The 12565-nt window shown below is 45.1% G+C and overlaps 1 protein-coding gene across 4 annotated transcripts in view; it reads right to left on the bottom strand.

Moving 5' to 3' along the window:
- Positions 1-2815: 2815 nt before the first annotated feature.
- The window catches only part of MYLK4 (myosin light chain kinase family member 4), a 98853-nt gene continuing 89103 nt past the window's right edge, over positions 2816-12565 (bottom strand). For 3 of the 4 annotated variants that reach the window (XM_084794601.1, XM_084794603.1, XM_084794604.1), the window contains 2 exons: positions 9760-9826; positions 2816-6348 (listed from right to left, as the gene is read on the bottom strand). In XM_084794601.1, coding sequence (XP_084650727.1) covers positions 9785-9826 — 42 coding nt within the window. In that variant the 3' untranslated portion in view covers positions 2816-6348; positions 9760-9784. The remainder of the gene's footprint in view (positions 6349-9759; positions 9827-12565) is intronic. The other variant, XM_084794602.1, reaches the window with a different exon arrangement.

Below are 12565 nucleotides of genomic sequence, written 5' to 3'. Positions count from 1 at the left end.
AGCAACACATATTTTTGCACCTTTACAAGGAGATTGGAAATATAATAAGACTATAATTCATGGTCCTACTTGTCAACTCCTAAGTTCAGGTGATTGATTGTGTTGTCTCAGCTTCTTAAGCAGCTGGGACTGCAGGCATGTGCCAAGCTCCTTCACCACAATCTACTCCTATGTAATAAAGAGCTCAAAGGCCCAGGAACGTACGCTCTTAAGAGTGGCTCTCAAGCCTTCTAATCCCATTGCCCATTTGTCCAGCCATTCATTGAGGATGCTGTCACCTGATCTAGCTAGATAGCTGAACCAAGGTTCAATTATCATTGTAAATTCACTGTAGGTAGATATTGTCATATCAGTGTTGGATGGACCCTCGTACAAGGCACTTACAAAGGCCCTATGAGACCAGAAAGGGAGGGCTTTCTCACACTAGCAGAGTACTCGTCTGCTTGCTATTTACCATTTGTGAGTGTCTCATAATTCAGCCTAAACCTTGTTCTCCTTGTTGTAAATCTCACCTAGAAGACAAGTTGTAGAGATCAGTGGAAGATCTATTCGTTAACTTCACTGCTTCTAACTACTGAAAGCTTGTAGTTGCTCCAGAGAAGCTTGAAATGGTTGTAATGTCCCCATTGTGACTATCTGAGCAGAGAGACTGAGGCTAACACGGTGTGGTGACTCCTTTCAGCTCTTCTGTCTCACTGTACCCATTGCATTAGTGAGCCAGGGACTTCAGAAAAGATGTCACCACTGCCTCCTTGACAGCTTGCCTCTGCTGGGGGATGCTCAGAAGCAGCACCATTGGCTGGTGCGGCTGGGTGTTAGGAAGAACCAGAACAGCTGCAGAGAGATGATCGGCAGTGCTGTCCGGCCGCAGGGTGCGACTCCTCCTGACATGTTGGTACCTAAACTTGTATAAGAATATTTTGGAAGTTTTCAGAAATAATAGTGATTGTTGAGGGACCCATGAGCCAGCTAAATAAAAAGGAAACAGTTGAATGAAGACTGTATTTATACCTAGTGCTGTTCAGAGAAAATTGAAAGTAATTTCTTAAGGAGACCTACTTAGGAAGTGAGTAAAGAGGTTACAGGCAGGAAGATACCAAGGAAACATCCTCTTGGGACCATGAAGCCAGAATGGTGTCCCACTTACGTGGTAAGGAGTGGGAAGGAAGCAAGAAGGGTCTGATGCCCTCTTTCTGTAGCATGTTGAGGGAGACCAGCCTTCCACTCCAGTTCACCTGCAGGGAGAGGTACAAAGGAGAACAGGAGAGGACTTGACTGGCCCTCAACCCCAAGTGGCAGGTCCTTGAGACTGTATACAGAGAACTTATTTCTGAGGAAAAGTGGGTCCATGAACACTGATGCTGTTGGTGAGTAAGTGTGGCTTCCTCCTTGTGGAGAACAAGTCAGATGAATCACCTAAAGGATCAGGCCTGAGAGACTGGGTTCAAGAGGGGTGTATGATTACTCAGGGTGGAAAGCAAGCTGCTTTCTCCACCTGCTACAGAGCGACTACAAAATGCATGTCCCTGTGTAGGGACTCCATGGTTCAAGCAGTTCCTCAACCAGTTCCGACATTGCCCCAGCTGTGCCTTCAGATTGGGGAGCTGAACTGTCACATCTCCAGACTCAAGTCCAAAAGACAGCACTGCAGCCTATGGCAGGGCATCCATTTGCCACTGGGTTCCGTGCTGAGGGTTCTCACTGGCAGATGCTGAGGGCTCATGAAGCTGTGTTAAAGGGACTGGGTGGCTCCATTCCACTCTCTCTAGCCCTACACAATTTGCACATACACATATGTGTTAGTCAATATTTTTGGATCAATAGTTAAAAAAAAAAAAAGCTAAGCTCCTATACTGGAACAACCACATCTTCAAGTGGGACAGCTACTTTTCCACTGCGGAATTGTCTGCTAGTCATATAGATGGTTCTGGAACCCTATAAACCTGAAGCTCCTTTAAGGCACCTTGAATCATGTATCATCAAGCTGTCAAAAAAGAGTGTTGCATTTGCCAAGGATTCTTTATTGAATAATTTAGATCATTAACAAAGATGAATAAGAATAGAGAAACAAGTATTGTTCTTTAATATAATACAGATGTATGACTTACAGTACACCTTCATAAGTCAAGGAGATACAGCCAAATGCCCTTACTACATTCAGAAATAAAAATATACACAACATATGCAGTCACCACACAATCCACTTTTAGTTCTGATCTACATGAATGAACCTCTTCAGAAGGACACACTGACATCTGTTAGCTAGGGTGACAGCGAAATGCACACACGTCCAGCTTCTTTTAGCCAGTTGTTTGTGTTACATTACAGGCCTTCTTGGAAGGTGAGACCCCACACATATAGATCACTTATAGGAACACACCTCACCAAAATGGGGCAAGAAGACATGTGCGACACTTCTAATTTGAGAAACTTCAGATTTCAGGCTGCACAAGGACATGATCTGAATCTGGAACCCAGTGTCACTCATCCATTTTCTCGTGTCACTGGAAGCAGTTTGCCATTTGGAAAAGAAATTTTCATCTCAAAAAGATCACAGAGGAGATGATGTGCAGCTCAGTGGTACAATGTGTGCCTAGTGTGTATAAGGTCCTGGGGTCCATTCCCAGAATGAAAGAAAGGAAAAAAGGAAGGGAGGGAGGAAGGAAGGGAGGGAGGGAGGGAGGGAGGAGAGAGGAAGAGAAGGAAGAAGGAAGGGAGAGAGAGGAAAGGGAAAGCAGGCAGGTGAGAAGGAAGGAGGAAAGAAGGAAGGAAGGAAGGAAGAAAAGGTAGGAAGAGAGGGAGAAGAAGGGAAGAAGGGAGGGAGGGAGGGGAAAGCAGGCAAGAAGGAAAAACAGAAGGAAGGGAAGGGAGGGGAAAGCAGACAGGTAGGAAGGAAGGGAGGGAGGGGGAGAAGAAAAAGAAAAGAAAGAAGGAGAGAGAAGCGGGAGGGAGTGGGAGGGAGGGAGAGGGAGGGGAGGAGGAGCCAGGCAGGCAGACAGGCTGGCTGGCTCTTAGAGGAATATCACAATGAAGAAGGTGGACTAAATTCTAACTTGAGATTAAGAAATAAGTGAAGAAACAGCAAGTACAATGTCTGTGCTCTGGAGACTCTGAACAGTGAGCTTCCAGCAGCGTGGCCCACAGGCACGGCAGAGCTGAGCTTAACCTCCACAGCCCACAGGTTGCTTATACTTTTACAAGTAAATTTTCCAAGTGAGCTGGCCCAGGGCCCAAACTAAACAGGCACATGTATGCACATTGGCACCCCTTGCCCAGGCGAGCAAGTCACAGGGAGCAGTAGGGGTGCAGGCGAAGAAGGAATGAATTAAGAGCATAACTCTCATTTCCTTAGGATAAAATCCATATTTTGATTCCAAAACAAGAAGAAAATTGACTGTGCTAATGTCCATAACTATTCACATGTTCCTCAAAACATCAAAGTGCACATGCCTATTTACATTTTTAAAGAAAGAAAATAAATTAATATCAGTTGGACAAAAACACCAAAAAATAAACTCTACCTAATTTAACCTGTAAAGCTTTGCACTAAGCTTTCTTCCCAAAAATTTTTATGGGGCACGTGGGAGCCTGAACCCATTCCTCCTTGTTCTTAAATATCAACAGATTCTGGGTAAGTGTTGGTGTCTTCCAAATCCTGAACATGGACACGCTTCCTTAGCAGGTGTTCACAGGCTATTTCTCTCTGAACAGCAGGACATGCTGGTGTTTTGTTTCCTCCACAAGCTAAAGAAAGAAGCAGCTCCAAGCACTGGGCAAAAGTGGGCAAAGCCTTCTGTCCAGGGAAAGGGTGGAGGAGAATATAACCCCTCAAAATCCTGATAACCTCCTGGAAAAGTTGGTGACAAGAGCCGCAGAACAGCCGGACTCAACTCCACAGTCCACACTGGGGATCTGGTTCGATCCCCTGGCTTTGCAAAGTCCCTGCCCCATCCCAGCTGACATTTAACAAGTCAGACTTTTACTGGAATGGCATCTTGTGGGTGTGGAGCGAGGGGACAGGCAAAGTCAGACCGATCATCTGCACAGCTACAAGTCGGTCTGTAATCATCAACTTGGCGACTGAACTCGCCTCAGCTCGCCTATAAAATGCTCCGGCTGGCATGAGGCTACCCACCTTCCTATCCAAATGCGCAAGCTTTACTGTATTTTGGAAGATCGACTCTCAAAGCAGTCTCCTTTCTAAACCTTAGAAAACAGTAACTGAAGAAATCACACCCACTATTTGTAGGGTCGTCATTCCTCTGTGTGACCTAAGCTGTCCCTGCCCAGCTGCCTGTCAACGTGAGTTAGAATGAAAGCTGCATGTTCTGCTGAAGACCTCTTCCCCAGGTTGGAGGAGAGTCCATGCCCAGGACTGAAAATGCCCTTCTATGTAGGGTTTCCAACTGGACTCTTGTGTCCCATTTAGCATTTGAGTGAATGCCAGCCTGCTGTGGTCAAGGAGGATTAATATATGAACTGGCTTGTGTATTTTCTCCATAGTTAGTGAACAGCATCAGCTAAGCATAGAACCGTAATAGAAGATTGAAGTCAGAGCTTCTCTTGCCTGTCCGAGGGTGGTGCGTGCGTGCTTGAGTGCGTGCGTGCGTGCGTGCATGCGTGTGTGTGTGTGTGTGTGTGTGTGTGTGTGTGTGTGTGTGTGTGTGTGTTCTTTTTAAGGAAGGAAGGAAGGAAAGAAAGAAAGAAAAGACTTTAAGCTTAATAGGAATATTAAAAGCAACCTTGGATGAACGCAAGGGCCAAAAGGAAGAAAGACACGTGTCTCAGCATGAGAACACTGGCTGGAGCAAGCAGGCTTTTATGGCTAGCACAACAGTGAAGTGGATACTAGCCTTCACTAAGTGGCACCCACTTCCCCTTCACTTCAGTGTTGGGAATGAAAAGGCAATGAGGAGGCATTAGTTATTGGGAGGCGTGCTTACAGTTGTGAGGGCATGGTGGTTAGCCAAGTGCCTTAAGTTGGCCCTCAGTGACAGGGACACTAGCTTATTCTTACCCACTGCGACTGCGACAATTCATGCCTCAAAATGGGGCATTGTTTGGCTGAGCTAAACACGGCAGCTATTTGGAAACGAGAGGCTGGACGTCAGTAGACTTTCAAGGAGCTTTGTAAAGTCTTGTCTTCGTACACTTCCTGTTTTGCTTTCTGTAGCCCCAAATCACCCTGTCCCATAAATGCCACCTACAGTTGTGCTCATACTCCTTATTAAATATCTCACAGCAAATGGCCCATGAGCTAGGAAATGAGCTTGTAACCAATGCCAGGCAGGTGGTGTGTACTTTTAATCCTAGCACTGGTTTACATAGCAAGTTTCAGGCCAGGCAAGGTTACATAATGAAACCCTGTTTACCCCACCCGCCACCACCCCTACCAAAAAGCTTGAATCCAGAAATCATTGACCCCCACCCCATAAGAATTCATATAGTTGTGAATTTGCATAGTTATTTTTCATTCGTCTTTCAAGGGTTTCAGTTTACCCAGAAGCTGGAGAGCCACTTTCTAGTCACCAACCCTGGAAGCTGAGCATTGTCTTTCCCCATTATGCACAGATCCATCCCCTACTGGTGACTCTTAGGGCTTAAGGGAAGCTCTTATGACTGTCTTCTCAAGGTTGCCATTTTAAAGACTGACCACAAATATACACCTCCCCAAACCACCATGGGGATGAACTTGTCCATTAGAGCAGAACAAGGAACATTCTGGAAATGGTGGGTTATGAGTCTGACTAGGAATCAACTACTGCATACAAACTGTTGCACTTGGGAGAGAGAGAGTTCAGAACACATGAAGGTGCCATGTGTGATGGCTCTTGCTTAGAAGTCTTACATTCTAGCAATTTAATAACCCATGGAATTCATCCCATTTCAGGCCACATAGAAACACAAATCAAAGCATCCAAACCTTAGGATTTCCCTGGTGCCACAATTGTCCCCTTAAGAAGCACAGTGCAACAACTGGAAGCGGTTTTCTCTCTCCAAATGCATTCTCCGGGTTTTTACATTTCAAGCACTGCTCTGCTAGTCCGAGAAAAAGCATAGCATACCCGCTACCCCACTAACATCCAAAACTAAAAACAAACATCAAAACACGAGAAGCCAAGAAGGCAGAGAAGCGTCTTCCCCTCTGTGCACTAAGTGGGATGTGGGCATCTGCCAGAGCCCCTAGGGAGCGGTCCTGGGTCACCCTCTGAGCACAGGAGAGCCTCTCCAAGTTCAAGTTCAAGGCTGCCCATGCTATGGCTGCCAGTCATCGCAGGGGTCAAAGCACTAGAACTGCTGATTTTTCCAAAAAGCCTTCTCAAAGCAGCAGCAACCGCAGCAGTTTTCCTGCAAAGCAAACAAAATACCAATCTTGTTAATTCAGCAGGACTTTAAAATTGTAATTAGCTGGTTGTGCCCCTTAGGAAAACCACAGATGACTTTTCATAATGTATGTGTGTACGTGTGTGAGACAGAAAGGACCCGTTTGACAGATCCCACTGCACACCAGGGCTGTGTGTGTGTGTATGTTTTTTTTAAGTCCCTGTGAGTATTTTAACATTATTTGCAACATTGAAGGACAAAGCCCTCTTTGTTTCATTCAAAGCACAGTCACTCCTATGCTGTTGTCATCAGTCCACGGTCAACCCAGTTTCAGCCCCCAAAATGTAGATTTGGGCTAGGCAGGGAGTTTGGTTGCCCATCATATCTGGTGGGGGCGGGGGTCCACTGACTCCCACAGTTGCCAGAATCCACAGAAGCCAAACTTTCTTATATAAAGTAGCACAAAATTTGTATAAAGCCTACATACAAATCCCTGCATGTTTAAAATCGCCTGTAGGTGTCTAATAGTGCCATCAATATAATGCTGCCTGAATAACTGTGCCCCAGAAGAGATCTGAAGGTCAGAGCCACACAGAGGTAAGGGCTACCATGTCCCCAGCTCTGACTGAGGCTTGTGTGCTGTTGCTGCCTGTTGCCCTGAGCAACATCTCAATTCTTATGACACAAGGTTGGGAGCGATGAGCAGAGATCCACCAGGCTGGTTTTAAAATCGTTTTTATTGGTGCATCAAGAAACTGCTAACGAATTGAAGGAGACTTATGTGTCTCAGATTACATTGTGAATTGTGCCTTATTTGTAGGACCTACATCTCTTTTTTCTGTTTCTTTTCCGCAACAATAATCTTAAGCCACCAGATTTTTATACAAAAAAAATAAATATTTATCTCAAATTTAAGTTTCATTTTATAAGATCTTGCCAGAAACCTCATTCAGCTTCTCAAGTGGGCTTGCTCGGTGTTGATTCGTACTGCCTTATACACATTCTCTCCACCTCACCCCCGCCCCCCGCCTTTCTGTGTGATGCACAATGCTGAACCTAGGGTAAGATCTATGTCATTGACATGTAGCCTTAGCTCTCTTGGATAGTTTAAATTTTTTGAGACAGGCTTTAATGAGTTGTCTGGCCTGACCTTGAAGTCATTCCACAGGCCAGACTGGGGTGGAGTTTGCCATCCAGACTTAGTACTCTAAGTTTAACTTTTAGTTTAAGAGTAGAGGCTTCATGGTAGAGTCCGTGCTCATTAAGCATGAGGCTGGCTTCCACCTCGAGAGCTGAGAAGAAAGAGGAAGCAAGAGAAAGATGGAGCAAACCATTCTTCTTGGCCTGCAAGGAGACTCACGGGCCAAGGGGGACCGGAGGAAGCCAGAGAAGGGAGGCAGGCAGCCCACAAGACCTTCAGGAAGCAAACCTGTAATTCCAGTAATTCCAGCAAAGAGTGTACCCCGCTGTACGGTGCGACCGACTCAGGGCTTCCGTTTCTGTCCCCTCACAGGCTGCACTGTCTTCCATCACGTTGGGTTCAAAGTGACAGCTTTGGCATGGAAGGATTTTACCTCCTCCCACCACCATTTCCTCTCCATTCTTTCCCCCACAGACCCTGGCGACAGGCCCGCCTTGGAATGCAACCTCCTGTCACCCAGTGCATTCATGCCCACCAGGCCTCAAAAGTGACTCCAGTACTCTCTGTGGGAAGGTGGTTTGTGGCAAACCCTGGGGGTTTGTGGTGGCTGGAGAGAAAACTGCTTCTAAAGGAAAGGGCTAGGGAGAAGAGAGATGGAGACTAGCGTTGCCTAGTTGTTCTGGGGCCCAGGCTGTCCACAGCTCCCAGTGTAGGCTGGGGCTGAATGCTGTCACTTAGGTCTGGGGCTCCTATGGGCCTTAAAGCAATACTTTACCTCTGCTTCCTCTCACCCTTACAAAATTGCCCTTATGATTTTTGACAAACATGAATGTCCGGTATATATGAATTCCCAAACTCTCCATGACTGTTTATAGAGTCTTAAATGAATGACAGACTCTTAAATAACCCGGACACAGAAGGCTATGCATTTTCCAAACCTTGGTTTGAGCCTTTGACTATGATGTACTGATTTATTCCCTCTCTGTCTTATTCTTTAAAAGATTCAAGGCCACTTGAAAGAAAATATCCTGGCAGCCAGAGAAGCAGAAACCCCTGGCCCAGAAAAATACAGATCAGAATGAAAGATTAAAACCAGTTCGAGCTGGAGTTAGGGCTCAGTGTTACTTGCTTAGCATACATATGGCTCTGGATTTGTCCCAGGCACAACAAGATGAGAGAGAGAGAGAGAGAGAGAGAGAGAGAGAGAGAGAGAGAGAGAGAGAGACAGACAGACAGACAGACAGACAGACAGACAGACAGAGACAGAGACAGAGACAGACAGACACAGAGACACAGAGGGAGGGAGAGAGACAGAAACAGAGAGGGAGGGAGGGAGAGAGAGAGAGAGAGAGAGAGAGAGAGAGAGAGAGAGAGAGAGAGAGAACCAGTTGCCCATTGAAAAAACATAAGCCCTGTGCAGTTGTTAAATAGTTGTTAAATTTTAGCTGTATGAATGACCGTGGGCTTTCTGTCTAAAATTAGGGAGGTATCTCCTTCCAAAGGATAATTTTTGGGATTTTAAGTCTCTCTTGGTTGATGCCCTGTTGTTTTAAGTCTTCTCTAGAATATGCCTTGAATTCATTATTGGTATAAAAGAAAGCATACGTAAAGCCATCCCTAAATAAGCCAATAAAACTGACCATGAGGCAGAGACCACACATTGTGTGGAGTGGTGTTTCTTGGTGTCAGAGAGCAAAGCCAGGGTTGGCGGCAGCTGCTGTGTGGGGGAATGCAGCCTCTAGCTTCTGAAGCAACAGGGTGTCTCACTCCACTGCTTTCAGGTAAAGGGCGCATCGCCTCACTTCGTTCTCCCGGCTATCACTCCCTGCCTCTGACATTACCCAACCATGAGGGTTACCTGAGATAATGTCTCTGCAGTCTGGAGCCCACTCGGCCAGGCAGTCTCAGGGCTCTGCCTGCGTTATCTCAGTGGGGCCACTCTGCAAGCTGGGCCATGAGAGTATCTACAGTCCACACAATGGGCGAACCGCACTTCCTCTGCTGGGACATGGTAAAGTTGGAGGAAGAAAACACAACAATCTGATTGGAGGCCACCAGCTCAAACACTGCCTGTTTCTCTCAATACCGGTGCAAGAAATATCCAATTTCTCTCTTACCCCTTTTGCATAAGCAATACACAGACACCAAACAGTCTCAAGATCAGAGGAGCACATTTCCATGATGTCTGGAATCTGGTTTTCCTGGGGGTGCAAACCCCAGCTACCCACCCCCTGGCAAACAAGTGAAATTTTATTTGTTCCCATGGGAGGAGGCGGCGGAGGCTTGAGACCAACCTTTTGAACGGGCTCCTTCCATGAGTTATTTGGTCGTGAGGTTCTGAGCACCAGAGTTGCAGTTCTTCTAGGGAAACAAGAGGTGTTGGGGGAAGGGTTAGGACAGCTTTTATCAGCCTCTGGCTTGCAACAGGAGAGCATGCGAAGAACTGATAATCTGCCACTGGATTCATGGTCCTCCTCCAGAGACATCCAAGAGGAAAAGGGCTGCCAGCAACCTTCTGATAGACACACCTGTTCCTCATCTGCCGCAGCATCCTGCCATCACTTCCCTTCCTTCCTCTGAAGCCAGAGTCAACCACTCATTGTATTTAATTTGCAAATGTATGTTTGCTCAGAGCCGGCTTTGGCAAAGCAAAGAGCCAGTGTTCAGGTCAATGGGGCCATGATTACTAAAGAACACAGCTACTTCTGGGTGTAGCAGAGGAAGGGATGTTAAGAGGCATGGAAAGATTTAAGGAGACCTTACAGCCATTGTAAAGGAGGTGACATTGAACATCAGCCTTAAGCAACAGGACTCTAGATGATAAGGAGGGACAGATACAAGAGTGGCCTTTGGGGTAAATTATAACAGCTGTGGCTGCTGGTGTGTTGGGAGATAAATGAAAACTTCCTGGTTGGGGATTGTGACGAAACAGTTTGGATCTTACCTCCCCTCTCCCGGGACCATGTGCTAAACAAAGGCTGAGCCTCCAGCCTATGGTGCTACTGGGAAATGGTGGAACCCCTAAAAGGTTTAGAGGGCATGACCTTGAGGGGGATGATAGGACCCTAGCCTGTTCTTTCCATCTTTCTCTTCCTGACCCACAACGTGAACCCTCTTGCTCTACATCTCCACAGATCCAATGGTAATGATATTATAATTATGATGTGAAATTTTTAAAAAGTCTTATCACAAGAACTTCATCATCTCATATATTTGTTATAGTGAGGGAAAGATGAGTAATATAGAAGTTGGAAATAAGGAAATCCTTTAATAGCGTACGAGTGGCAGTGGGCACTGGCCTATGGTGTTTGGTGTTTTACTGTCCACTGGGAGAAGAGCAGAATTCATTGATCTGAGAACAGGAAGAATCGAAGAAGGGAGTTTTGTTCTAGGAGAAAAGAAATCACACATCATCCCTTTCCCCATTTCTTTCTTCTGGCTCCAGAGGCCCGAGGAATTTTGTAGGCGGTGCCTATTGAGTTCTGAGAGCTGAGGGGGCTGTTTCTGGTGGGGGTATGTTGTGCATGGTTGGGGACATAAGACAGAGCAGAATTACTGTGTGTCACTTGGAGCCTAAGCCAGAAGGCAGAGGAATTCCAGGCCTCAATTTCTAAAAGAGAGAAGCATGTTTCTTAAAAGAAGACGGCATAGTCAACTGATCAAAAGCTAATTAAGAACTTTCAAACATAAAACAATTTAAAAGGGATAAAGAAGAAAAATACAAAATATTTGAAAATGAAAGTTAGGTCAAAATGGTAGGTTTTGATTAGAATTAAAATTTTATTTTAATACAAAGGTGAATTGTTATTTTTGAGACCATATAAAAACAGATTACTTCAAAAGTCAATCTGCAAAAGCTTAGTCTCAACACAGGTTTAGTATCCCTAATCCGAAAATTTGAAACTTAAAATGCTTCAAAATCTAAAGCCTTTTGAGTTCCAATATTATGACTCATAAATACAAAAGCCCAACTTGACCTTGTGTGCCAAGTAACAGTCAAAAGATACAGACACACGGAAAACACTGCACACTGTCTCCTGAAGACTATTTGCATAAGGTGAATATGAAACAAGGGTTGGGTCCCCTTCTTAAGATATCTCATTATGTATATGCAAATATTCTAAAATATAAAGAGATCCGTGATCTCTTCAGGCCCCAAGCATTATAGATAAGGAATGCTCAGCCTGTGTTTCATTGAAAAATAAGATGTACTGGTTGGAGACAAGCACCCAGGAACAATAAACATATATAGTACTAGAGTAGGACTAGAAATGTGCTCCAAGTCTCCTCCCACCCATCAGGAGAGTGATAAGTCTTTGCCCAGCACTTCCCTGGCCCCACCTCAGTGTTCTCATCTACAAAATGGGGATACTAATAATGCCAGGTTTACGAGGTCAGCATGAGAGTTACATATGTTAATCTTTGTAAAGCAGTTAGAGTCAGTGTCACATAAGTATAACTTTAATAATTACTAGGTTTATTGTATGGAGATTTAAAATTTTATTTTTTTATAATATCTATTTGCCTCAAGTATCACCAGTTGGGTGGCATAACAAAAAGGTGATTTTTGTAGCTGTGATCACATGGTTTAAAATATTTTTAAACACTTTTTAGCCTAGGTAGTGTCATTAATTCCTTGCTGTGGTTTCTATATTGTCCTGACATGTCAAAGTGTATTTAGACTCCTGGTTAAAAATACATTGGTGGAAAATGGGCTCAAAATAGATTGGTCGCTCTAATAAGCAGTTTATGCAGTCTGGGTGAGGTACAGGCTAGGTAATAAGTCTATTTTTATTTGGCATCAGTACCAATTATCAAGGAAAGGTATATTCAGACACAAATAAAACTCAGTATTGATGCTGAATTTAGATGTAGATTTAATTTCAATAAAATGTGGCTGTGGAAAAAGTGAGAACCTGACACAGAGTCATTCCAGGGGTTGCTGGTCAGAAGTTCCGTTCCAAAGCCCAGGGAGTGTGGACGATGAGGAGGAGAGCAGGAGGAAATGCAAATGTGGAGAGTATGTGCTGTCCCAGGCATGGTACCCAGGCATGGCACCCAGGCGTGGCGCCCAGGCGTGGCACCAGCCACCCAACCAAT

The sequence above is a fragment of the Acomys minous genome (genome assembly GCF_964271855.1).
Source record: "Acomys minous genome assembly, chromosome: 9".
Lineage (NCBI taxonomy): Eukaryota > Metazoa > Chordata > Mammalia > Rodentia > Muridae > Acomys > Acomys minous.
The sequence above is the reverse complement of the archived record's forward strand: the minus strand, read 5'-3'. Positions and strand labels throughout refer to the sequence as shown.